Source organism: Salminus brasiliensis, chromosome 25 (genome assembly GCF_030463535.1).
Source record: "Salminus brasiliensis chromosome 25, fSalBra1.hap2, whole genome shotgun sequence".
Taxonomy (NCBI): domain Eukaryota; kingdom Metazoa; phylum Chordata; class Actinopteri; order Characiformes; family Bryconidae; genus Salminus; species Salminus brasiliensis.
The window spans coordinates 23717036-23743873 of record NC_132902.1 but is presented as its reverse complement, the minus strand read 5'-3'; the positions used below and the strand labels follow the sequence as shown (position 1 = coordinate 23743873).

The window sequence follows — 26838 nt, the reverse complement described above, 5'->3', positions numbered from 1 at the left end:
TTAGCTCATGGTGATCATCTCGTATTTGTCCTTAACGTTATTCTCCTCTTCGCTCTGCTTCTCAGGCTCCGGGTGGTGCAGCTCAATCAACAGGAAGTAGATGACTGCTCCCACCACGCCACCAACCATTGGCCCAGCAACTGGGATCCACCACCAGCAGCCCCCAGCCCTGAGGACGCAGCAAAGCACACTCATATTGGTTAAAAACAAACTCACCAATGATAGCTTACAGGTTAGCATCAGCTATGAATCCCCACCTACGTCACATACTTAATGTTACTGGGGTAGCGTGGGGTTCATGCCCAGGCAAGGCTTATAACTTCAATCTCCTGCTTGCAGGGCTGTGGAGTGACTCACCTATACCTATACCAAGTGTCTACCAACTGTGCTGACACTGCCTACTTTGACAGGAAGGGTACAAGAAAGCAGGAAACACATTTATTACATGGCAGCAGTTCCATGACACTCATAAGTTGAGTCCTAGTAATCACTGATGACTAGAAAGCAAGATACACTATATGGACAAAAGTATTGGGACACTTGCTTATTTAGTAATTCTCCTGAAATCAAGGGTGTTAAAAAGATCTGATCCTACTTTTCTTGGAGTAACGATCTCTACTGTCCAGGGTAGAAGGCTTTCTGCTAGATTTCGGAGGAGCATTGCTGTGAGGATTTGATTGAATGCAATGACAACAGTGTTAGTGAGGTCAGGATGTTGGAGGATCACCACCCCACCTCATCCCCAGCTCCCCAAACCATTCCAAAGGTACTGGATGAAGCACCACCATCATTTCAGAGCTCCACAGTTCAATGTCAGGGGCTTTATACCCCTCTAGCCCATGCCTTAATGCTTAGGACACTCAACATGACCATTGCAACTCTCACATTTTCAGTAATCCTCTCTATTCTATTTCACTCTACACAGTTTTGGCTTGTGTTCGTGCCTCCACTGCATGAACACAAGCTTCCACTGCATCTTCTTCAGAAGTACCATGCTTATTCTTGGGTTATCACTTTTGACAGAGTGTTAGATTTGCATCCCAGTGGTCCAGGCAGGCAGTATGCCCACTTGGCTGATTTTGATGTTTTGGTGAAAGAGCTGGCCAGCTAAATCCCATTCCATCCCGCTGGCACTGTGATACAGGATTAGCCTTGCTAAATCAGATCCTTTTACTTGTAGAGGACTGAATTAATTGCCCTGTCGAGATGGAGCACAGGTAAACAAAATGGCCAGTGTGTGTGTAAATAGCGCTGAGAGGTATGACAGTTAATTCAGAATATCAATAAAAATTCGTCCTATGGTCCGCGTTTCTTACACACTTTAATAAGGTTATGCAATAAAAAGTGCAGAAAGAAATGTAGCGCTGAATAATTTAGACACATGACCAACAACTCAAACCCTTAGAAAACCCTTGTGTTGGTAGCGACAGTAGGCTAGCACACAGACAGTTATGTGGTTTTTAACGCTCGCTTCTGCTGGCGAACTCACGAATACAGAGGAGAGGCAGACGTTAGAAGTCCTAAAAGATCTTTGGGAGAGGTCGTCAACCAGCGGAGTCTGTGAGACGAGACACATCAGCTACAATCACACTGTAAATTACAAAAAAATGGTGTTTTAACTTAGCTTAACGTTGCAAATGGGCTTGAAAACCACACTGAAGCATTTTTGCCTGAATAATTGCAGCCTATAGCAGCTTTAAAGTTAATAAAATGTGGCCACTAAATGTGGCCATTTTGTTGGCCACTAAGATGAGTTACTTGATTTACGAACATCCTTACTTTGGTCAGAAATGTAAACAGCATAGGAACACCTTTTATTGGCCAATTTAGGACCCATAGTTTAGTAATGGTACTCAAGCAAATTCCATTTAAAAGGCTGTTGGTAGAAGAAAATTATATAAAAAACACAATTAATACAATTATTCATGATTTTATCTGTACTGCTAGCCATTTCCAAATCTCTCCCTAAAAAAGCCTCAAATTATTTACAGATATTAACCAATGCCTTGTAGATTTGAACTATGGAAAAGGGGGTGCACTACTAACATCAGTTAACTCCCAGGCAAAGTGGCCCTGTTTGAGTGAGACAGCTACCAAACTTTGCTGGAGACCAGAACTCCAGGACTGAAGTTGTGCACCATGCCATAGAATATTCACAAGGTCTGAGAATCTGATGTAAAGGACATCTCAATCTAAACAGTGTCAGAATCTTTGTAAAAAAAACTCTGTAAGTGGAGTTTAAGAGGAACTTTCTTCTTAAAAACTGCTGATAAATAAGGCCTGTGGTTCTCTATGAAACCAAAACCAGTTATTCTATGGCTATCACCCAAAGAACCCTAAGTAGAACCTTCAGTTACAGAGAGTATGCGATGGCTGGGGGCTCTGAGGAGAGACCTGTGCTCTTCTAACTAGCTTAAAGGATATTAAGTGGCCGGCTACTGCGTGTGTATGTCTGTGTTACAGGATGAATGCAGCTTGGATTAGGAGCTTTAATCTACCTCAAGACTCCAGTATGAACACGTCTCCTCACACACACACATACACACGCACACACACACACACACACTGTCTAGACACACATGTCCATGGCACAAACCCAGTCTAGCTTGTGCCCCCCCTTTCGTCTGTGCCGTGCTTCAGATAAGCTGAATATAGGTGGGTTCAGGTGGCTTTACTCTGCTTCTTACGTTACATGTACTAAACACTCAACTGCAGAAGTGTGTAGCTTATCCCTTTAAAGCCTGAATCGTCCAATAGTTGCCAGAAAAATTATTATTATTTTTAAAATAATGAACAACCCTGCTAACATGTGGGGCCTGGGATCCAGAAAGTTCGCTTCTCAGATTCCAAGTTAAGGTAAAGGGTAAAGGTGCATTTTACCCATCTGTGGTAGTGAACACACACACACACACACTAGTGAACTAGGGGCAGTGAGCACACACACACCCAGAGCGGTGGGCAGCCAACTCCAGTGCCAGTGGAGCAGAGAGGGTGAAGGGCCTTGCTCAAGGGCCCAACAGTGGCAGCTTGCTGAGCCCGGGTATCAAACACACAACCCTGTTATCAATAGCCCGGAGCTCTAACTGCTGAGCCAGCACTGCCCCTCAATTGGATCCCCACCAGGGTCTGTGATGGGACCAGGAGGGATTAAACATGAGCGGCATCTGGGTTGGACACTACACACTGGGGCCTAGTTGGGACCCATTTGAGATTAAGGTGGACTGTAACAATGGGGCCCATTTGGGTAGCCCGACTGGGTCCCAGTAACAACACCTGTACAAACCCACTCAGAGCCCATGCCCCCTCTGGAACCCACCTAGCCTACGTTCCACCCATGTGAGCCCCACATGAATTTACATATATGTCGTTCATTAATAAATTAAACCATTTAAAACATATACATTTACTGTGTATAAAGTAATTCTAAGCTTAAAAATAAGTATATATATTTTTGATGATCCACCAGGGGGCAGAAAACATATCTGATTTATATTCTTAATTATTTTCTTATTTAGGTTTTTAGAATTAATATTATATTATTGTTATTATTTATATATTATTTAATAATTATATTTGGTAAATAATTATTAAATCCTAATTTAAAAACTCCCACACTTCTCATTTCTTCACTCTCTTAACTACAGTCCTATAATAATTAACATCAGTTTTACAGGCCCTACAGTAGAACCCTGTGGGACTCCCCAAAATATGCTAAAGCAAATGGTTGCCAAGTAATTTTCAATAGTCTCTGCATTTGAATCAATAACTGAATAATAAACTTAGGGTTCAATGGGTCAAAGGCAAGCCTTAACTCTTATGTCCCAGCAGTCATTGATTTTCAGTCTCTGGATGAGATTAAACTGTTTGTATTCCGTGTTGTTTAATATTATTTAATGTTGTTTAATCCAGGAGATTTGATCAGATTTAATGTATAGTGTATAGCAGATTACCATTACTGTCCTCTGACAGATTACATGCTTGTACACATGCAGTATCAGTGTAACAGGCTCAGAAATGATGGTTCAGAAAAGCAAGAGATCTCAGCTAAGCGTGCCCCCTGCTGAAACCCGTGCCCCTCTCTCTGTTGGGTTCGTACAGTTATATAACCTTCATATCGATGTTGCTTTTGTAAACATGGCGGGAACAACAGCTCTGCTTTCTTGTTTCTGGGCCATGACAACGTATCGCACAGTGTTTATCACGAGTAAATCAAAATTAAAAGTTATTGTTGGCTGCTTTGACATGAAGAATTGGTGACATTTGGAAGGTTCACTTTAGGTGTTTCATTAAATTAGTTTAATGATGCAGTTTCATTATGAAGTTAAATGTGATTTCAATTCTTAATAACAAAATAAGCCCAGAAAAGCTGCTAGATTCATTGATTAATTTCAGAACGTCCTCCTCCTCTCTGCCTACTTGGGGCAGTAGTGGCTCAGTGGTTGGGTTGTGGGTTTGATTCCTGAGCCCACTGTTGGGCCTTGAGCAAGGCCCTTACACCAGGGCTGCTGTAGCATCTCTGACCCTAGTTTACTAAGCTGGGATAGGCTGAGATCAGGATGTTTTTGTTCTACTGTATATATGCACACACACAGGTACTGTCTTCTGTACTCTGACAGGCTGCACTCAGATGCCTAGGTTGGATCACCTACAGTGTTTTTCATGACAGATAGGAAATAAGATAAATACTTTCATTTAAATATATACACAATATGTCCAAAGGTTTGTGGACACCCCTCCTAAAGAATGCTTTCAGCAACTTTAAGTAAAGCACACATGTGCACATGCACACACACAGCTTGTCTAGTCCCTGTAGAGAAGCATTACTAACACAATAGGACTCTATTGTCCTATTGTGTTAGTGCCAGGTGCCTAATGCCAGGTGTGGGCTAGAGGGGTATGAAGCCCCCCAGCACTGAGCTGTGGATCAGTGGAAGAACTGCTGTGTTCTCTGGAATGATGGATGGTGGTGCTCCAGCCAATACTTTTGGGATGATTTGGGGAGTTGGGGATGATGAGGTGGGGGCGATCATCCAACATTATGACCTCTCTAACTCTCTTGTTGCTAAATGCAATCAAATCCTCACATCAGTGCTCCTCCAAAATCTAGTAGAAAGCTGTCTTCCCTGGACAGTAGAGACAGTTAGTCCAACTAATAACCCTGGATTTTGTCCCAATACTTTTTTTCCCCAATGTAGTGTATAATTATGCTCACCTGGGACTGACCTCACAGCCTGCTGATGACAGGGGCAATGCTTAGGTGGGTGCACTACTTGAAAGCCTACACTGATTTTAATGGATCTAAATTCACCATTAATTGAAAGCCTAAACTCAACCCAGTACGTAATCCTAATCCTACAAATACACATCTATAGAAGTAGTGAGACCATTTCTGCTACAAAAAGAAACTATATAAGCCACTTGGAAGAATGGAGAATCCATCCCAAGCATCTCCTCACAAGCGTTTATAAACCTCCTTCAATATGCAGGAGATACAGAAGAGCACTGAAAAATGTATTGGCTCTGTCAGAAGAGCCCAATTGTGTGTTCAGGGTCTGTTAGGCTGTGTTTGGCCTGTCGCTTGCTCTCTCACGTGGCCCCAAGGCACGGAATAAAGCTCACGTCCTGCACTTTAACACACTAAGATACCGGCTTCCCCTTCACAGCCCCTGTGGCAGAGAGCAGGAACACGTAGGAATGTGCCGCACTGCCTGTGCCCTGCAAATGTAGTCGAACCTGGGTGGCATTGCTTAGTAATCTCTAATAGACTTGCTCGTGTGGTTTCTGGCCTTGTATGAACCACTGTCATCTATAAATATTGGAATAAATTCAAAGCTTCAGATTAAAGACGACTGCTACAGATTAAAGTATGCTAATGTGAGCGTTTGTAGCTAACAGTGTATTATACACCACCAGGAAACCCATAAGCAAGTCTATTAGAGATTACCTGTAGAACACCTGTGCTCAGTTTAGGACAAGCGTCTGGTGATTTATGCAGTTAGTTTGAGTCTACAAGCTAATGTAGCCCACTTTTGTCCATGGGGGTATTTCACAAAGCTGGATTTCTCAGTTAGACAGATAACTTAAGCCCAAAGTCACGTCTGTTTGATAGGAATGTCTTTGAGCTCTTTTCCTATTGGGCAGGCTAGACTATATATATCTGGCCAATCTGATAAAAAAAAAAATTTGATATACCCTCCATATTTATAGATATTTATAGATAACAATATATGTGCAAAAGTTTGTGGACACCCCTTCTAATGAATGCATTCAGCTACTGTAAGTTGCACCTATTGCTGAAACTGATTGCTGAGACACACACACACACATAGCTTGTCTAGTCCCTGTAGAGAAGTATTGCCAGTAGAGTCGGACTCTCTGGAGCAGATAAACACAAACCTACTGGCAACATGCTGCCTAATGCCAGGTGTGGGCTAGAGGGGTATAAAGCCCCCCAGCATCTTCATCCAATACTTTTGGAATGAGCTGGGGATGAGTGGGGAGGTGATTACTGAACACCCCGATCTCACTCATGCTCTTGCCTCTGAATGCAATCAAATTCTCACAGCAATGCTACTAAATCTGGTAGAAAACCTTCTTCCCTGGACAGTAGAGACAGTTACTCCAACAAAAGCAGGATTTACCCTTTTTAATCCCCTTGATTTGATTGAGTTTGATTAAGCAGCTGTCCAAATACTTTTGTCCATTTATAGAACTCAACATGGTTTTGTTTATTATTTTTTTAACATGCTGGTTAATAACTCTCATGTTAAAGATGACCGTTGCTAAGGTCACTCTGTGTTTTGTTAGGCTGATTAGTGGGTTTCTCTGTGGAAGTTAATGTTACATTGAGGACACGGGTCCACAAGAAGATAAATCCGAGCCCTGACGTAAGGAGCAGGTTAAGGTCAGTGTTAGAGGTCAGAGGTTGCACAGTGTGTGTGTGTATTTGCTGTACCTGAACACGTCCATCCCCCATCCTGCTATGGCAGTGAAGAGCCTGGGGCCCAGGTCTCTGGCAGGGTTGATGGGATATCCGCAGTTCAGCCCCATGGACACTCCAATGGCCAGGATGGTCAAGCCAACGATCAGCGGCTCCATTCCCTTCGGGGCTCCCATGTTCTTCTTGTCCACGATCGCCAAAATGCACAGCACCAAGGCCCCTGTGCCGACTACCTGCGTCAATAAGCAGTAATGATTACACTGATGAAAAACACTGCCACTCTCTGTGTGTTTGTGGAACTGGACACACCGTGGGAGAGACCGCTGGGTAGAGTACACTGGGTAAACAGCAAAATGTCAAATGAAGGCCAGAAATCAATAAACAGATAAAAGTAATGTATTAAATTCACCTGAATTCAAATCTGCATGTATAAAAATATTGATAGAAAGAGTGCTTCTCCAAATTCAACACAAAATACCACCTTTAATGACAACTGCAGTCTCTGAATTCTTCAAACCCCTCATCACGAGTATCTTTAGTACTTTGTAGAGCTGTTATGACCTGCTGTAGACATGCTGTAGATGCACAGCCAGACACCTGCTTCTGGCAGCGTTCCTGAGGAATCTTAGACCTTCAGACATTCAGTATGTGCCTTACTTTGCAAAATGACACCTCAGTGCTGCCCCTGCTGCCAGCAAATCTTGCTGCAGGCCATTTGCAGTCCTTCCGGGGTTTTTGCCCACAGGCCTCCTCAGAAATCCAATGGCAGCCGGTGATAGCTTCCTCTTTCGACCACGTCCAGGTAGTGTAGCCAGTGCTCCTTTAACTTTGAACTTGCGGGCTATGCTTCCAGCTAGGGATGTCCCAAGCAAGGTTTTTACCTCCAGATCCAATCCGTCTCTTAAAGCTGATCGATCCGATCTTTGTGTTTCTATAAATATTGCATCTCCTTACGACGTAAGGTAAGACATGCTAATCCACAATAGTAAACAGCAGTAAAATCACCATTTTAGTCCATTCTGATCTGATTGTTGTTTGGAGCAACTTTTTAAACGACTGTTTTGAACTCTATAGTGTCTCTATTACAGTCCAATCTGACTGACCTTCCTGACCTCTCAGTGTGGGTGCATCAGCATTAGCCTCCTCCTGGGTTCTGAATGCTAATTCAGAGCTGGTTTGGCTTTTTGGACAACTCTCTGAACTTGGCCTTATTTCTAACATGTAATTAAACATCACAGCCAACAAACCCACTAGCCAGTCCAGGAATTGGATGCGTTTTATCTCTAGCACACTGTCAGCCCCTCGGTATCGCGCCCTCCCCCGGGGCGATTCCGAGCCGCCGCCCACAGGCCCGTTTCATGTTCATTTGGTTCATGAGTTTCACCTGGGATTTGGGGTATTTATTTATTTAATTCACGGCCATTCTATGCCAAGAATTGTATCGTTTGGGACCTTGAGGTTTCGCGAGAGATCCCCCCTCCTGTAGAAGTGTGTTGAGGCCAGCTTCTGCCCAGTGTCCACGTTCAGGAGCAGGTCACCCTGCCAATCCAGTCATCAGCGAGGCTCACTCGCTTATGGCCAGGATTTACTGGCAACCCACATCTCAGCTAGGGGACCCACACTCACGGCAGTGCGCTGTGGTTCCAGGTTTGGTCGGACTAGCCGTTCTTGCTCAGTAGCTGGTCCCCCAGCTTGACCCCCAGTCCCAGGTTCGTTTTGGTTTGCCTGCCATGCTCATGTTTCTGTTGATCACTGTTGTTCATGGTTTGCTGCTTTTTTGCCTCACTTGCCCCCATTTTGTTATTAAATCTGCTTGCTTTGATTCCATCTCTGCAAGTGTTCGTCCCTCTGTGTCTGGCCTAGCACGCCATGACACCTGATGCAACTAGTGTAGCCCTTGATTTGCCACCTAAATTGCAAATGTGTGCTCCTATGAAGGATTCTACTCAGGGGTTAAATAATGCTCAAACTGTAGTGGTCAGTAAAGGTGCCAAATGCATTTTTGCACAGTAAGAACAGACAGCAACCAGTCTGTCAGTCTTATGTAGCTCCTCCTCCGGCCTTTATGATCGCCCTAATACGACATTTTCTTAAAATTATCTATATGAACTGCTTCCCACACGCTCTCCACATTTCTGCAGACCAGTCTGTTGTAGAAGGTGCAGAATATTAGGTCACACCTTATTAAACTACTCCACCTCAGCTGATCTAGGAATACTGAAGATGTTTCCACACTGACAAATCTGGTGATTGAAACACAGTTCATTATTAACAGTGTCAGTTTCAGGATGAGACTTAGGGTTAGGTTCAGGTTTGAACTCAAAGTTGGGGTCAGATTGAGCATTAACTCTTTCCTAACCCTAACCTTAAGTAGAGGTGAACAGAGATTAGCGTCTATAACTGATCTACAGCTGAGTGTCAGTAGAATAAAGCCTCAATTCTACTGTTTTAATCCGAACCTACAGCCTGTAATGGGCATGCCCTTTCCATTTCCATTTCCATTTATGGCATTTAGCAGAAGCTCTTATCCAAAGCAACTTCCAGGCTACTCGTATTACAGAGGTGGGTCAGTGTAGTATTAGGAGTCTTACCCAAGGACTCTAATTGGTGTAGCGCAGCATAGTCACCCAGCCTGGGAATCGAACCCCAGTCTCCCACATGGTGGGGTAGCTCAGTGGCACGTAGTGGTGTTATCTTTCCACAGACTGCTCGAGCTAGGCTAGTCAGGCATCAATCTCAATAATAACCAAGGAGAATCTGCTGCAACAGTGCCTTTATTGTCACTGAAGACCACAGCACCCCTCCAACAGAGAGGGTTACGGGCTTTGCTCAAAGGCCTAACAGTGGTTGCTTAGTGGAGCAACCCTGTGATCAATAACTAAGCACTCTAACCACTGGAGCACCTGGTGACGACCCCTAATTAAAGACAATTCACCCTTTTATATATTGTGTAACAGACTCTAACAAAACAGCAATCTCATTTTTAGACTATGTAGAATTTGGGGAGAGTCGTACTGACATACAGAACCACTTGAATTAAACAAATTAATGCAGTTTAGTTGCAGATAAATGTATAAATAGGTTTGTTTTTTCCCAGATCTGATCTGATCTCTGTGTGTGTATAAATAATAATCCAGCTCCACAGTTTAGATCAGACGAGCTGCTGATTAATCCGATCAGTAAAATCTCTTTATTTTCAGTCTCAGTTTCTATAATCAGACTTTCTGGACTGACTGATTTAGTTTAGTTGAGACTTAAAATCTTAAAATGATGTTTTATAGTGTTTAATATCTGATAATCCAGTCTGACTCTCCTCCCTCCTGACCAATCAAACCCTCCTTTACAACACTGCAGTCTAATTACCTCCTATCTGTGTGTGTGTGTGTGTGTGAGTGTGTGTAGTGGTACACACTCTGGACTGGTATCTGTGGTTGTTGGTCTACTGGTGTGTAATAACTAGTTTATAGTGGGTGAGTGTGCTGTGTGTGTGTGTGATTGGGTTTTTCATAGTGAGTGTGTGTGTATGTGTGTATTAGCATTAGCGTTAGCCTCCACTCAGTTCTGAACGGGTTCTTCAGTGCTGGTTTATAAACAGAGAAAGGCGAGCACCGGTTCTGCGGTTCTCCCGCTGGTCAAACAGAGCGTTTCAGTGATGGTTTTATAAAGGGTCAGATATTATGGTCTGTTTTCAGGTTCCGCTGTAAAATAGCTCCACACTGCAGAACCTCAACTCCTTTATTTACCTTCTGAGAATGTCCGCACTGCTGCTGCAGCCGGCTGGGCTATATTGTCCATTAATGGTCCCTTGAGGACACCAGATAGCGCTCTGACACAGTGATTAAAATAAAGACTCGGAGCTGGATCAGGATTTAAATAGCCGATACCTAATCCATTAAAATGTGACCGGATCTACTGGATCGATGTCGGGACATCCCTACTCTTACATGTTAGTTCTATGGATCAATAATGTAGTTATTATATAAATGAAATGCTTTGTATTAAAAATCGTGAGGCAGAAAACCTGTCAGTTATTAATTACTTAATAAATACTTGTCCCCAAAACTCTCACAACATAAGTTTAATGCCCTTATGTGTCTAAAATTGTACAAGTTATTACTGTACATGAGCTAAAACTATGGAATCATGTGATACGAGATTTGGTAGTGTGTGTTTAACCACTATTTGAGCTGACCCAGTTTTCATATCTAACATTAATAAGGGTTAAACTACATAAAGCTGGAATCATACAGCAGCTCTCTTCTGAAGCCAGATCTCAAAGTAAAACATTTTGGCAACAAGACTTAATCCAGCTGCCCTGCGTCCCCTCTGTTATGTGTTAATACTGGAATCTCTTACAAAAGATAGGAAAACCTCATCTCTCATAAATGCCAACTTTATGTCATACAACTCTTTAGACAAAAGTATTGGGACACCTGCTCATTTATTGTTTCTTATGAAATCAAGGGCATTAAGAGTTGATCCTGCTTTTGCTGGAGTAACTGTCTCTACTGTCCAGGGAAGGAGGCTTTCTGCTAGATTTTGGAGGAGCATTGCTGTGAGGATTTGATTGCATTGCAAGTTGGATGATCACCACCCCACCTCATCCCCAACTCCTTAAATGAAACATTCTGTCATTCCAGAGAACACAGCTCCACTGCTCCACAGCTCAATGCTTACATCTGAATCGTGTTACACAGGTGGGAGAATGCAGAGTTAGGAGTCTTACAGAAAGACACTATTGGTGTAGTGTAGTGTGCTAGTCTAGCTAGGGAATTTAACCTTAGCCTGCCATGAGAAGAGCAGTGATATTACCCACTATACTACACCAACCACCCAAACGACTAACTTCCAGATGTTATATTAACTCTAATTTGGAATTTGAGTGTTTCCTCTTAAAGTTAATGTGTTGATAACATGGCATTACTATAAATTATTAACACTGTGTTGTCCATCGCTGTTTACACATTTTCCTAGTTCGGACATTGGACCCATGTGTTGACCCATGTGGAATCTGTCATGTAGCTCCTCTCACCTAAATACAGCTTTTAAACAGCTTTAAAATAAATATCCTCAGCAGACTACTCTGGACAAAGCTCACAGCAGAACTGCGGACAGCCCTACCAGCAGTAAACCTACAAAAGCACAAGCAAAGTGGAGCTACAGTTCTTCTCAAGAGCCTCTACTATAACAAGAATCCACAAACTGTACGAACTTGAGGAAGCACAAGATGAGCGGAACCACTGACTGATCTTTCACATCACGCCAAAATTTCCATATTTTATAAATTCTCCATTTTTGAGGAGAAACATGTCGCCACTGCTGCTCTCCTAGGATGTTGTGAAAACAACTGGCCACTTAGTGGACACAGGTTCAGATATTTAAGGTAATACACTGCTTTTAAATGAACACTGTTCTTTAAGGTCAAAACCAGGCCTACAGAAAAAGTGCTCCCAACCATTAACAGCACTGGAGATATCAATTACCAAAATGTACCAAAATATATGTTCAAATGTTTGTGGACACCGCTTTTAATGAATGCATTCAGCTACTTGTTTGCTAACACAGATGTGCTAGCCCATGTAGAAAAGTATTGCCTATGCAATAAGAATGCCAGTTATTGCCAGGCAGGTATAAAGCCCCCCAGTATTGAGCTGTGGAGCAGTGGAGGAACTGTGTTCTCTGGAATGATGGATGGTGGAGCTCCATCCAGTACTTTTGGGATGAGCTAAGGAATTAGGGATGATAAGGTGGGGTGGTGATCATCCAATATCGTGACCTCACAAACACTCTTGCAGCTAAATACAATCTACAACCTACAATCAAATCCTCACAGCAATGCTTCTCTAAAATCTATTAAAAAGCCTTCTTTCCTGGACATTAGAGACAGTTACTCCAACAAAAGCAGGATAAGCTCTTTTTAATATCCTTGATTTCAGGAGAATCCATAAATAGCAGGTGTCCCAATACTTTTATTAATAATTATTGGCTGCTGCCTCATCCTACTTTCACCTTTTTTTTTACTCACTAAAGGCAGCTTTCTGAATTTTTGAAGCTTTTCCCCTCCTTCCGTTCCAAGCTTGGTGCAGAAAGCATCTGAAATGAACATGCTGCGGAGAGCCTGAGCACGTGTGTGTTATTCATCATGCCTGAATGGATCTGTGGTTTGTTCAAGCATACAGTATGTATGTGTGTGTTATTCATCATGCTCTAATGCACACCTTCAGAGGAGATGCACTATTCCAACAGTGAATTCTGCACTAGGTATTATAAGATACATATCAGCAACATAGCCGGCTCTGTTCATTCAGTATATCCATTCAGAGATCTGCAACCACATTCTGTAGGACTGCTGTGTTTGCTTACCTGATCAATAAATCCATTAAGTACAGAGAGATGTTTTGCTGGATAGGAGGCGAATATGTTTGCAGTGGCATTTTCACCCGTGACCAGCAGAGCTCCGTTGGTGTAGTCCATCAAGGCATCTGTGCAAATTTACCATTCAGACTGTTAGTTTGTGTTTCTTAAATTTTGATGGTTTTGATTATTAATTGTGTTTGTGATAAAATACTGTATTGAAAGTGTTCTTCACTTTAAAGTACAGCGCTGTGAAAAACATTTCTATTAAAAATATATTTGATATAGATTTACTTTTTGAGAAATTATTCCAGAAGTTCAGAAAGTAAAAATCCGCCCTAGGATTCTGTTCCAACTGCCTGGATGCCTCTGCTGCTGCAGCAGCATTGCTACTGTGACACTAGCATCAATGTCCTGCCGGCCTTCAGCCTCACTCAGCATTGCTCCCGCAGCCTTAGTATTGCTACTGTGCCGTTAGCATCGCTATTGCAGTGTTGGCATCGCTATTGCAGTATTAGAATGGCTATTGTTGTGTTAGCATTGCTATTGTGCTGTTGGCATCGCTATTGCAGTGTTGGCATCGCTATTGCAGTGTTGGCATTGCTATTGTGCCGTTGGCATTGCTATTGCAGTGTTGGCATTGGTATTGCGGTGCTAGTCGGCAGCCGGCCTCACCCATCGTTACCATGATGCTAGCATCACTACCGCCCCAGCCTCATCCAGCAAAGCTGCCACTACCGCTATCGCTACTGTGCCGACTGCAGCCTCGTCCAGCATCGCTACCCCAGCATTAGTCACAAGCCATGTTGATGAGGTCCTGGGCCCTTCCGTCTAAACACTAGTAAATGTGTGGTCTACAGCTAAAGGCTCTGAATGCAAGGCTCGAGTCCTTCACCAGGCAGGGTCACATGAGATGGTACATGACACCTAATAGAAGTCATTTTATCCAACAGAACCTTTTCCATTATAAAAAACAGAAACTGTTTTGGTCCCAAACTCACAATTGCTGAAATGCCATTGACAATTCTATGCAGACCTTGGCAGGACAGTGGCCATACGCGCACCGCACAGCTTGATTTAGTGCGCCTCAGTGTATCTTTGCTATTGTAAAGACGGGACAAGTACACCTTGCACGTCTCTAAGCACACAAAAGGCAAGTACTTAGTCTCTTAATTAATCATGGGTGTGTTTTGGGCATAACGTGCAGCAATAAACCAATGAGCGCGTCACTCGCCATTCCCTTTAAGAGCCAGGTGCGGTCTGACTTTGGCGGATTGCTATTTTAATGGCACATCGCGCACAGTCTGGGAAGGCTTCCAGTTTGCATAGCTGCCAACTGCAATGCACTATGGGTTTGTGCACTGCTGCATGTCCACATGTGTGTAACAAGCGAAGGTGTACACACATTGGACACCCGCCTGTGTTGACAATTCACTGCCAAGACAGCAACGAACATCTGACTGTTGATGTCTGTCTAGGTTGTTTTCAGTCAGTGGGGCTTCTTTGTTTTCCGTTGCCAAGACAGCAATACACCAGAAACTGACCTGAACATCTTATTTTGAGACCACCACGCCCACCGGCATGGATATATTCGCAAGCACCATTGCTATTGAAACGATGAAGACTGAAGGTATGAAAATAGACTGTTGGTGGGGTGTACGACGTGCCATGCGCAGGGTATAAGATAGGGCCCTCTATGTTTGTGTGTACATGTCCTGGGATGGTAATCTAATATTCACTCACCGTAGTACAGCCCAAACACGGCACAGGAGCCTGCAAAAGCTCCGATGAACTGCGCAGCCACGTACACAGGGAATTTCTTCAGTGGAAGCTTCCCCAGGACCACCATAGCCAGCGATACAGCCGGGTTTACGTGCCCTCCTGTATGAACAATATAGCAAAATCAATCAATAACAATCATAATAACAGATATTTGACTGAGCCATAAAACTGTGAAGATTACAGAAGAGCACTTTGGGGTAAACATCTGTCAGCCAAGAACAGAAAGCTGAGGCTGCAATGGGCACAGGCATATAAAGCAAATGGGGAAATGTAGCCTGGTCTGCTGAGGCTCACAGATGGTAGGGTCAGAATTTGGTTCCAGCCGCCTGAATCCATGGACCCAACCTACCTTGTGTCACCAGTCCAGACTGGTGAAGGTGGTGTAATGGTGTGGGGAAGGTTTGTTAATACCAGTCAATCGTCCCTGAATGCCACAGACTATTTGAGTACTGTTGCTGATCAATATGCATCCCTTCATGACCACAATTTACCCTGATCTTCTAACGGCTACTTCCAGTCGTTGGTCATTAACATGTCAATGAGTTCAGTGTTCTTCAGTGGTCTTCCCAGTCACCAGATCTGAATCCAATATGGGGGCAACATGGCACATTATGTGGTACAGCCTGTAATGGGGGTCATTGTTCAACCTCACCCCTTCTAATGAATACCATCAGCTACTTTATGTGGCACCCATTGCTGATACAGATGTGCAAATGCACACATACACAGCTCTAGACTCTCTGGAGCAGATAAACATGAACCCATTGGGGGTATAAAGCCTTGAGCTGTGGAGCAGTGGAAGAACTGTGTTCTCTAGAATAATGGTTGTCGTTCCACCGTCACCGTACCACTTTTGAGATTTGTTGGGGAGTTTGGGATAAGGATCTAACGCCCTGACCTTAATAACGCACTTATTGCTGAATGCAATCAAATCCTCACAGCAATGCCTCTTCAAAATCTAAAAGAAAGCCTCTTCTTCCCTGGGCATTAGAGACTGTTGCTCCAACAAAAGCAGGATAAACTCTGTTTAATAATACTCTTACCCTTAAATGAGCATGTGTCCCAATACTTTTGTCATTATAGTGTAATCTATGAACAGCACTATGAGTTTCAAAAACTGCATTATGATATAACATAAAATTAAACTCATATTTGGTTAACATCTTCAGATTTCATCCTGGTAGCTTCCAACCATCAGAGCTATTGATTTGGTAATGGTTCCAAACTGCTGATGGAGTTAGTGGTCCATTTTTGTGGCACCACTTTTTAATGATCCATATTTTGTCATTGAACAGATGGTGGTTAAAAGCATAGTGATGACCACTGTGTATTGGTTAGAAGAGGCATTTTCAGCTATTATAATCAATGGAGGTCTTTGAGGCCTGACATTTATGTGGGATTATCAGTTAGCTTACATTGGGTACTTTTAGCATTTAGCATTGCTGTTAAAGGTAAAGGTAAAGCTTGTATCTTTAAAATACTAACTTTTATGTCATGCATATTCATATAATGAGCTTTTATTACAAATAATTTTAGATTATTTCTATAGATCCAATCATCACCACGTAAACACTAGCCAGTGTTTTCCAATGGAGTTATGAAGCACTGATATGGCAGCCATGACCTGCTCACTTCCTCTCTACCTAATCCATACTGTTGTTCACAAACACTGTCCACAACAACCGGCTGAAAAAGTCAATGGGAATTGGCTCTGACATAATCTGTCTAAGTCCTCTTAGGCCACTGTAGGGCGTAGGAGTGACCCTGTGTTAACTTCACTACACTACAAGTAAAACCGGCCCCCTCTTGCCCTCATTTCCTCTCCCTGGCCCCTCTAATGCTCAAGGAAAACAACAAATGGAAAACTGTGGCCTCCTCCTCTCTGCTGTATGGGATGCTTAAACTCACCCCACACCTGCCCTCCACCCCACCTGGGTCCTGTGCCCAAGAAAAGCTCATTACTTCAATACCTATGCTCATCATCACATATGTCACTGTTGGCTGTGTAAGCCTCGCTCGGTCACGTGGGTTACTGGACTAACTCACCCACTCAAGCAGCTAATGCAAAACAACGGCTTATAAATGCTAGCCTCCGAAAGACACAGGAGGTGGCAGACTGGGGACCACTAACCCGGGGAGGAGTGAGTTAACTGACCACTAACCACTACTCAAGGAAAACTGCGTCCTGCCCTGGGGACCCTGCTTGTGAATCTGGTTACAGCTGGCCTTAACCATTTAAACCTATTGGTGGGTCCAGAGTTCAGCTCTCATCTTCATATAGCCTTAGGACGCACATTTTTCTATTGTCTTGGCCTCTGTAGAACTGATACTCAGGCTTGTCTTGGACTTTATAGTATTTGTACTCAGATTTGTCTTGGATGCTACAATGTTGGTAATTAGATTTGTCTTATATTGGACTCAGATTTGCCTATAGTACAGTATATCAGACTTATCTTGGACTCTATAGTATAGGTCTTGGACTTTAATATTGGAATTAGTCTTGTCTTGGACTTTAATATTGGACTTAGTCTTGTCTTGGACTTTAATATTGGACTTAGTCTTGTCTTGGACTTTATAATATCTGTACTCAGAACTGTCCTAGACTACAGCATAGGTACTCAGACTGGTCTTGGACTAATATGTAATATTAGTACTCGGACTTATCTTGGACTCTATAGTATTGGTACTTAGACTGGCATTGGACTTTATAATACCTACACTCAGAACTGTCTTAGACTCAGACTTATCTTAGACTCTATAGTATTGGTTCTCAGACTGGTCTTGGACTTAGACTGGCCTTTATAAGATCTGTACTCAGAACTGTCCTAGACTGGTCTTGGACTCTGTAATATTGGTACTCAGACTTATCACTTATCTTGGACTCTATAGTATTGTTACTTAGACTGGCCTTGGACTTTATAATAACTGTACTCAGAACTGTCTTAGACTATAAGGTCTTAAGGTCTTAAGGTGCAAGTATTTGTCACTGTACAGTGTGGACCGTACAGCGAAATGTGTCCTCCGCATTTAACCCATCTGGTAGTGAACACACTCACAGTGAGGGCAGTGAGTACACACACACACCCAGAGCGGTGGGCAGCCAACTCCAGCGCCCGGGGAGCAGAGAGGGTAAAGGGCCTTGCTCAAGGGCCCAACAGTGGCAGCTTGCCGAGCCCGGGAATCGAACCCACAACCCTGTTATCGATATCCCGGAGCTCTAACCGCTGAGCCACCACTGCCCTAGTATTGGTACTCAGACTGATCTTGGACTCTGTAATATTGGTACTCAGGCTTATCTTAGACTATAGTATTGGTACTCAGGCTTATCTTAGACTATAGTACTGGAAGGCTTATCTTGAAGTCTGTACTACTCAGGTACTCAGACCTGTCTTTGACTTTGTAATGTTGGTATTACTGAGCCTTGTCTTGGACTCTATAGAATTGGTACTAAGACTAGTCTTGGACATTAAGTGGTGTAAGTGGCAGGTCAGTGTATTCAGCCTAACCAAACATTCAACATTTTACATGGATTCACTACATTTGTTATTAGACTGATTAATATCAGTAAGCAGACAGTAGCAGTCCTTAAACATAGATAAACCATCAGAAGCGTGCTGTATGGCTGCCTGTCATTTCTATAGCCAAGTTCTCTCCGGGATTCGACCTTCTGCTGCAAAACAAACTGCTGTGTTTTCATTTTCATGCCTCATTTCTCTGTACTGATAATGTGAAATGCCAGTCCAATTTTAAATTACTGTTCATGACTGTGTATGCTGTGTGATTTAGCCCACACACTTCCTTATTCAGCAACTCCGAAACAGACATAAAACAAAGTGACATTTAGAAGAAATTCCTGACTCGTCTGTATAATTGTTATAGGGTAGCGTTCTCCTCGCGGGCGACATACAGAATGTACCCAGTAAGGCCCCAGTGGCAGACAGACACAAACAAGTCAAATCAGATCTGCACATCCCTCTACTTAACACAGAGCCTCATTAAAGAGCATTGAAGGGCCTACATGATGCAAAATGTATGTTCCTTCTTTTGTAAACATTGGGATTTAATACACTGTTAGTACATATGTAGACATATATAATATATAATATATAATATATGGACAATTAATCCCAAGCTGTGACCTAACCTGTACTGTGTAGACGCTTAGGTCCTCCAATCACATTATTTGAAGTCATATCTCTCATCAATAAGAGAGTTTTTACTGTAGAAGCTCCAGATCTCATCAGAACAGATAAAGCAGGAGAACATAAATCCAGAGCTTCTCATTCTGAAGAAAGTAGTGAGATCTTGTCGGTGAGCTAGTCTGAAGAACAGAGCTCGGTTCCTCCAGGGTTCTCCTGCTGGTCCGATTCCATCCAACCAGCTCACCTGATTTAATAGAATCCTATATTAATAATTAAATTATTCAAGAAACTATTGTGAATTATTTGGTTTAGGTTTAGTTGAGCTTATACTGTGGAGTCCCACAGGGGTCTATTGTAGGGTCTATGAAAGTGCTGTTAAAGAGTGAAGAATGGAAGTATGGGTTGACGTACAGGGTCTATTGGATTAAAAACTGATTTACTAAACCAGATAAACATAAATCCAGTAAAAAGGAGAAACAAGAGCTTCTCATTCTGAAGAAAGAAAGTAGTGAGATCTTGTCGGTGAGCTAGTCTGAAGAACAGAGCTCGGTTCCTCCAGGTTTCTCCTGGACGCCCCCCCCCCAGTCCAGCCAGCACAGCGTGGAGGATGTGTTCAACTCCATCAGCAGCAGCAGCAGCAGCTCACCTGATTCACCATTATTAAGCCCTGATTTACCACCAAACCAGGTGTTGATCTGAGGAGAACTCTAAATAATACTAGACTCCATGAGAGAGGAGAACTTTGGAGATGTTCTAATGATGAACACAGTGATGGAGAACCACCACCACTTTCTGTAGGAGTGTTATTATTAGTGTCTATTCTAATATCAGTGATTTACTGAGGAGATAAGCAGCTTTTTATTCTGATGACCACCTTTTTAAACCTTTTCTGACACCTGTGTTCACCTATTAGCCTTCTCAAAACATGGCTGCTGTTTTATGTTGTACATCTAGTTTATTTTAGCTCATTTATAAGATCAGAAAAGTGAAATATTGTAATACACATCAAGTATTGTGACTACATATTTACATGTTGTGACATTTTTGCAATATTGTCCACTTGCATTGGCCAAAGGGCAGCAACATAGTGTCCTCTGCTCAATTATGCAACTCTCTAATCCTGCAGTTCAAATAAGGTAGGAGTCCATGACCTCCTGAACCTAATTCACCACTCTCAAAGGTCAAGGTAGCAGGGCCAGTATGGGGCATATTGAGTCCACCTGCAGGCTTATTATTAGTGGTCAGGAAGCCTTTTCCACTCCATTAGCCTTTTTTCTTCTCCACAGCAGGGTGGATTGGACAGTACTAGAGGTTTCCATTGAGGCAGGTGTGTTTTTATTTCATCAGAATAATTGATTTGATCATTTTTATCATTTCTATTATTTACACAACCTAAAGGACATTGGTAATTCTTGGTGTGCATGAATGTATATACTACATGTATGCCTGTGCAGTTACCTGACACTCCTCCTGCCATGTAGACGGCCAGCATCACTCCAGCGGTGAAGCCGATGTGGATGGTGAGCGGTTCCCCCAGAGCCCCTCGGCTCAGGACAGTCTGGGCCACGGAGCCACAGCCAAAGAGCTGGAACAGGACAGGGGCAGATAGAGGGGGCAGAGATGTGGGCAGAGATGGGGGCAGATACAGGCACAACGAATCAGCTCACAGAAACAGAGGGGCTGGTCACAGGAGAGCAATCACCCCTCCTCTCCAATCATGAAACTCTGGCATGAAGAACTGGCTTGTCCCGCAGAACTTCAGGTCTAATTAGAGGAACCTGTTGGATCAAAGAATGCGGCTAACTGTGGACCGGACAGCACAGGGAGGCAACAAAAGATGTCCAGTCCTGTAACAGTCCATGCTTGTGATTGACTTCAGCACTCATTGTTTTGCTAATAGCTGAACTGAGGCCTGTGGTAAATAAAGATGTGCACATCCTCTGCTGCTGGACGGAGGAAGCTTAACTGATGCTTCTGTTAGTGCTAATAATATTTAGGCAGTTTTTTTGGGGTATAAATGAACAGCAGTTGTTCTTTACACTGCATCAAAATGTCATGTTGAATGGACCAATAGAAATGCTCCAACATCTTTTTTGCATTGATTTCCATTGAAAATCAAGAAGGTTTTTTCATCCTTAGGTAAAGTTGCTTGTTTTGGATTTTTTTTAAATAATGTAGCTTTTCTGAAAACAAATAAACTCAAATAGACTTTCAAATGGAGATTTATGGACACTATAAAATGAACATATCATCACTGTCATCCAAAAACCTTGTATGTCCATTTTTGCTGTTTTTCACTTTTTAACATAATGTGAATCTGCCAGCTGTTCTTCATATTGTATCTTTATTTCATTAAGAATGAACCATTGGAAATGCTCCAAAATGACCTGGAATAAAATCTTTTCACACTGACGTCCATTAAAAGTCAACAAGGTTTTTTCCTTCTCCTGTAAAGTTGCAGGTTGCAGGTGTGTGTGTGTGTGTGTGTGTGTGTGTGTGTGTGTGTGTGTGTGTTTCTTCCCCGTCCTCATCAAAAACTACCCCAGGAGAAAATACCATACTCTTTACCATACTCATACTCTAAGCTTTAATATTAATAACTACCTCAATATAAACCACCATGTTAAAGCAGTTCTGTTGTTATTAAATGAGCAGTATTATTACAGACCTCAAAACAGGCTACCTTATCAAAACAGCTGCATTATCGATAACCAACCTTATTTCTGCAACTTAGTCATTATTAAATGAAATGTAATTAACTTTATTATATAATATTAAACTATATTATTTATTATACTATATACTAACTTTAATATACTATATTTATTGGCTCATGTAGTATTATATAACATACACATGACACACTGTTATACTATTATAGAGTGTATTTATATGGTGGGTGTTGTATAGTAAATTGCAATATATTCTTATTTGTATTATTATTATTATTATTATTATTATTATTATTATTATTTTATTATATTAAGTCTAAATCCATGACCCAATGGCAGATTCGTTATATGATAGTGACTAATAAAAAATGAACATAAATAAATAACTGATAGATTAGTCAGCAAAACTTTGGTTAACAAACTGAACGGTCAGTACAGTAGAGTAGAATAGAGTAGAGTAGAGTAGAGTAGAGAAGAGTAGCGTAGAATAGAGTAGAGTAGAGAAGAGTAGAGAAGAGTAGCGTAGAATAGAGTAGAGTAGAGTAGAGAAGAGTAGAGAAGAGTAGAGAAGAGTAGAGAAAAGTAGCGTAGAGTAGAGTAGAGTAGAGTAGAGAATAGTAGAGTAGCGTAGAGTAGAGAATAGTAGAGTAGAGTAGAGAAGAGTAGAGAAGAGTAGCGTAGAATAGAATAGAGTAGAGAAGAGTAGTGTAGAATAGAGTAGAGTAGAGTAGCGTAGAATAGAGTAGAGTAGAGAAAAGTAGCGTAGAGTAGAGTAGAGTAGAGAATAGTAGAGTAGAGTAGAGAATAGTAGAGTAGCGTAGAGTAGAGAATAGTAGAGTAGAGTAGAGAATAGTAGAGTAGCATAGAGTAGAGAATAGTAGAGTAGAGTAGAGAATAGTAGAGTAGCATAGAGTAGAGTAGAGAATAGTAGAGTAGATAATAGTAGAGTAGCGTAGAGTAGAGTAGCGTAGAGTAGCGTAGAGTAGAGTAGAGTAGAGAATAGTAGAGTAGAGTAGAGAATAGTAGAGTAGAGTAGAGTAAAGTAGCGTAGAGTAGCGTAGAGTAGAGAATAGTAGAGTAGAGTAGAGTAAAGTAGCGTAGAGTAAAGTAGAGTAGCGTAGAGTAGTGTAGAGTAGAGAATAGTAGAGTAGAGTAGAGTAAAGTAGCGTAGAGTAAAGTAGAGTAGCGTAGAGTAGCGTAGAGTAGAGAATAGTAGAGTAGAGTAGAGAATAGTAGAGTAGAGTAGCGTAGAGTAAAGTAGAGTAGCGTAGAGTAGAGTAGCGTAGCGTAGAGAACAGTAGAGTAGAGAATAGTAGAGTAGAGTAGAGTAGCGTAGCGTAGAGTAGAGAATAGTAGAGTAGAGAATAGTAGAGTAGAGTAGCGTAGCGTAGAGAATAGTAGAGTAGAGAATAGTAGAGTAGAGAATAGTAGAGTAGAGAATAGTAGAGTAGAGTACTCTACGCTACTTTACTCTACTATTCTCTACTGTTCTCTACTCTACGCTACTCTACTATTCTCTACTCTACTATTCTCTACGCTACTCTACTATTCTCTACTCTACGCTACTCTACTCTACTATTCTCTACTCTACGCTACGCTACTCTACTCTACTCTGCTATTCTCTACTCTACTGTTCTCTACGCTACTCTACTCTACGCTACTCTACTATTCTCTACTCTACACTACTCTACGCTACTCTACTTTACTCTACGCTACTTTACTCTACTCTACTCTACTATTCTCTACTCTACTATTCTCTACGCTACTCTACTATTCTCTACTGTTCTCTACTCTACGCTACTCTACTATTCTCTACTCTACTATTCTCTACGCTACTCTACTATTCTCTACTCTACGCTACTCTACTCTACTATTCTCTACTCTACTATTCTCTACTCTACGCTACGCTACTCTACTCTACTCTGCTATTCTCTACTCTACTGTTCTCTACGCTACTCTACTCTACGCTACTCTACTATTCTCTACTCTACACTACTCTACGCTACTCTACTTTACTCTACGCTACTTTACTCTACTCTACTCTACTATTCTCTACTCTACTATTCTCTACGCTACTCTACTATTCTCTACTGTTCTCTACTCTACGCTACTCTACTATTCTCTACTCTACTATTCTCTACGCTACTCTACTATTCTCTACTCTACGCTACTCTACTCTACTATTCTCTACTCTACTATTCTCTACTCTACGCTACGCTACTCTACTCTACTCTACTATTCTCTACTCTACTGTTCTCTACGCTACGCTACTCTACTCTACGCTACTCTACTATTCTCTACTCTACTATTCTCTACTCTACTATTCTCTACGCTACTCTACTATTCTCTACTCTACTCTACTATTCTCTATTCTACTATTCTCTACTCTACTCTACTATTCTCTACTCTACACTACTCTACGCTACTCTACTTTACTCTACGCTACTTTACTCTACTCTACTCTACTATTCTCTACTCTACTATTCTCTACGCTACTCTACTATTCTCTACTGTTCTCTACTCTACGCTACTCTACTATTCTCTACTCTACTATTCTCTACGCTACTCTACTATTCTCTACTCTACGCTACTCTACTCTACTATTCTCTACTCTACTATTCTCTACTCTACGCTACGCTACTCTACTCTACTCTACTATTCTCTACTCTACTGTTCTCTACGCTACGCTACTCTACTCTACGCTACTCTACTATTCTCTACTCTACTATTCTCTACTCTACTATTCTCTACGCTACTCTACTATTCTCTACTCTACTCTACTATTCTCTATTCTACTATTCTCTACTCTACTCTACTATTCTCTACTCTACTCTACTATTCTCTACTCTACTATTCTCTACGCTACTCTACTATTCTCTACTCTACTATTCTCTACGCTACTCTACTATTCTCTACTCTACTCTACTATTCTCTACTCTACTATTCTCTACGCTCTACTCTACTATTCTCTACTCTACTCTACTATTCTCTACTCTACGCTACTCTACTCTACACTACTCTACGCTACTCTACTCTTCTCTACTCTACTATTCTCTACTCTACTCTACGCTACTCTACTCTTCTCTTCTCTACTCTATTCTACTATTCTCTACTCTACTCTACTATTCTCTACTCTACTCCACTATTCTCTACTCTGCGCTACTCTACGCTACTTTACTCTACTCTACTCTACGCTACTCTACTCTACTCTTCTCTACTCTACTCTACTATTCTCTACTCTACTATTCTCTACTCTACTCTACTCTACTATTCTCTACTCTACGCTACTCTACTCTACTCTTCTCTACTCTACTCTACTCTACTTTACTCTTCTCTATGCTACTCTACGCTACTCTATTCTACTCTACTCTGCTCTAGGAGGACATTATTATATAGGCACTGTTAGTCCTTCAACATGAATAAAACATATGTATCATGGGCGTCCCGATCAGGGTATTTTGCCCCCCAATTTGATCCGAGTCTCTGAGTACTGAGTATCAGCCAGTAACCGACACTGATCCGATCTCTGTGTGTGTATAAATAATAATCCAGCTCCACAGTTTAGATCAGACGAGCTGCTGATTAATGGGTTCAGTAAAATCTCTTTATTTTCAGTCTAAGTTTCTATAATCAGACTTTCTGGACTGACTGATTTAGTTTAGCAGTCAGTGTCACTTCCTGTGTGTGTGTGTGTGTGTGTGTGTGTGTGTGTGTATGTCAATATATATACCTTAATACCACATTAAATTGTTTATTACTTTCACCATCAACACATAACAGGGGTGTCCAAATCCTTGATTACTGTTTAACATACACTATATAGACAAAAGTATTGGGACACCTGCTCGTTCATTGTTTCTTCTTTAATCAGTGGTGAAAATCAGAGGTATTCACCCTGTCTCTACTGTCCAGGGCAGAAGAAGGTTTTCTACTAGATTTAGGAGGAGCATTGCTGTAAGTTTGAAGGCATCCAGGCATCCAGCCACAAGAGTGTTGGTGAGGTCAAGATGTTGGATGACCACCATCCCACCTCATCATCCCCAACTCATCCTTAAAAAGGAGCATGGATGGAGCATGAATACCATCTTTCCAGAGAACACAGTTCTTCCACTGCTCTACAGCTCAATGCTGGGGGGCTTTATACCCCTGTAGCCCACGCCTGGAGCCTGGTATGGTTTTTCTCTATAGGGGCTAGACAAGCTATGTGTGTGTGTGTGCATTTGCACATCTGTGGCAGCAATGGAAGCAATGTAAAGTAGCTGAATGTATTGATTTGAAGGGGTGTCCACATACTTTTGGACATATAGAGTATTTATACAGCTGTCTTTTTTTAGCTTAACATGCAATTGCATGAATTTGCAGCAGTGCTTTTTTATAGGTGCTCACTATTACAGGTTCTACAGTAAAAAGACAGTGAGAACCGTGAGGAACCTGCCAGCTTTACCATTCTGAGGTCACTGAACTTTCCATACTGAGTCAACAGAGCAATGTAACAAAGACCAGAGAGCCAAAAAAGTCAAAGCAAACAATCAACAACTAATCTCACAATGTCAAATTCATATTTATAATAAATCCACTTTAAAATCTACAGGGTATTCAACCGACTTTCTGAACCACCCAGGGGAAAGCAGCAAAACCTCACTGGGGCAGTGTTTACCCTGTTCCCTGTCCCATTAACCCCACTGGTCAGTACAACAGGTCACCAGTGCTGCCCACCTCTAAACACTGCCAGACTGAACTCAGCTCAGATCTCCTCCAGATTTACTTACTATCAGCACGAAGGTTCCCAGGATTTCTGCCAGGAACTCTTTGAGGATGTCCTGCTTGAGGGCGCACTTCTCCCTCAGGTTCCTCCTGCTCTCCAGCTCCATCTCTCTCAGCTCTTAGCGCGGCTGTGAACGCGCGCTGCACGCTCCCGAGAAGCAGCTCAGGGTAAAGCCACGCCCCC

The 26838-nt window shown here is 42.1% G+C and overlaps 1 protein-coding gene across 1 annotated transcript; it reads right to left on the bottom strand.

The window, feature by feature from the left end:
* Positions 1-26838, bottom strand: aqp9b (aquaporin 9b). The gene is made up of 6 exons (XM_072670968.1): positions 26660-26838; positions 20677-20803; positions 15038-15175; positions 13304-13422; positions 6956-7173; positions 1-169 (listed from the first exon to the last, which is right to left on the bottom strand). The coding sequence occupies exons 1-6, from the start codon at positions 26759-26761 to the stop codon at positions 1-3; spliced, it is 873 nt and encodes a 290-aa protein (XP_072527069.1). The 5' UTR covers positions 26762-26838.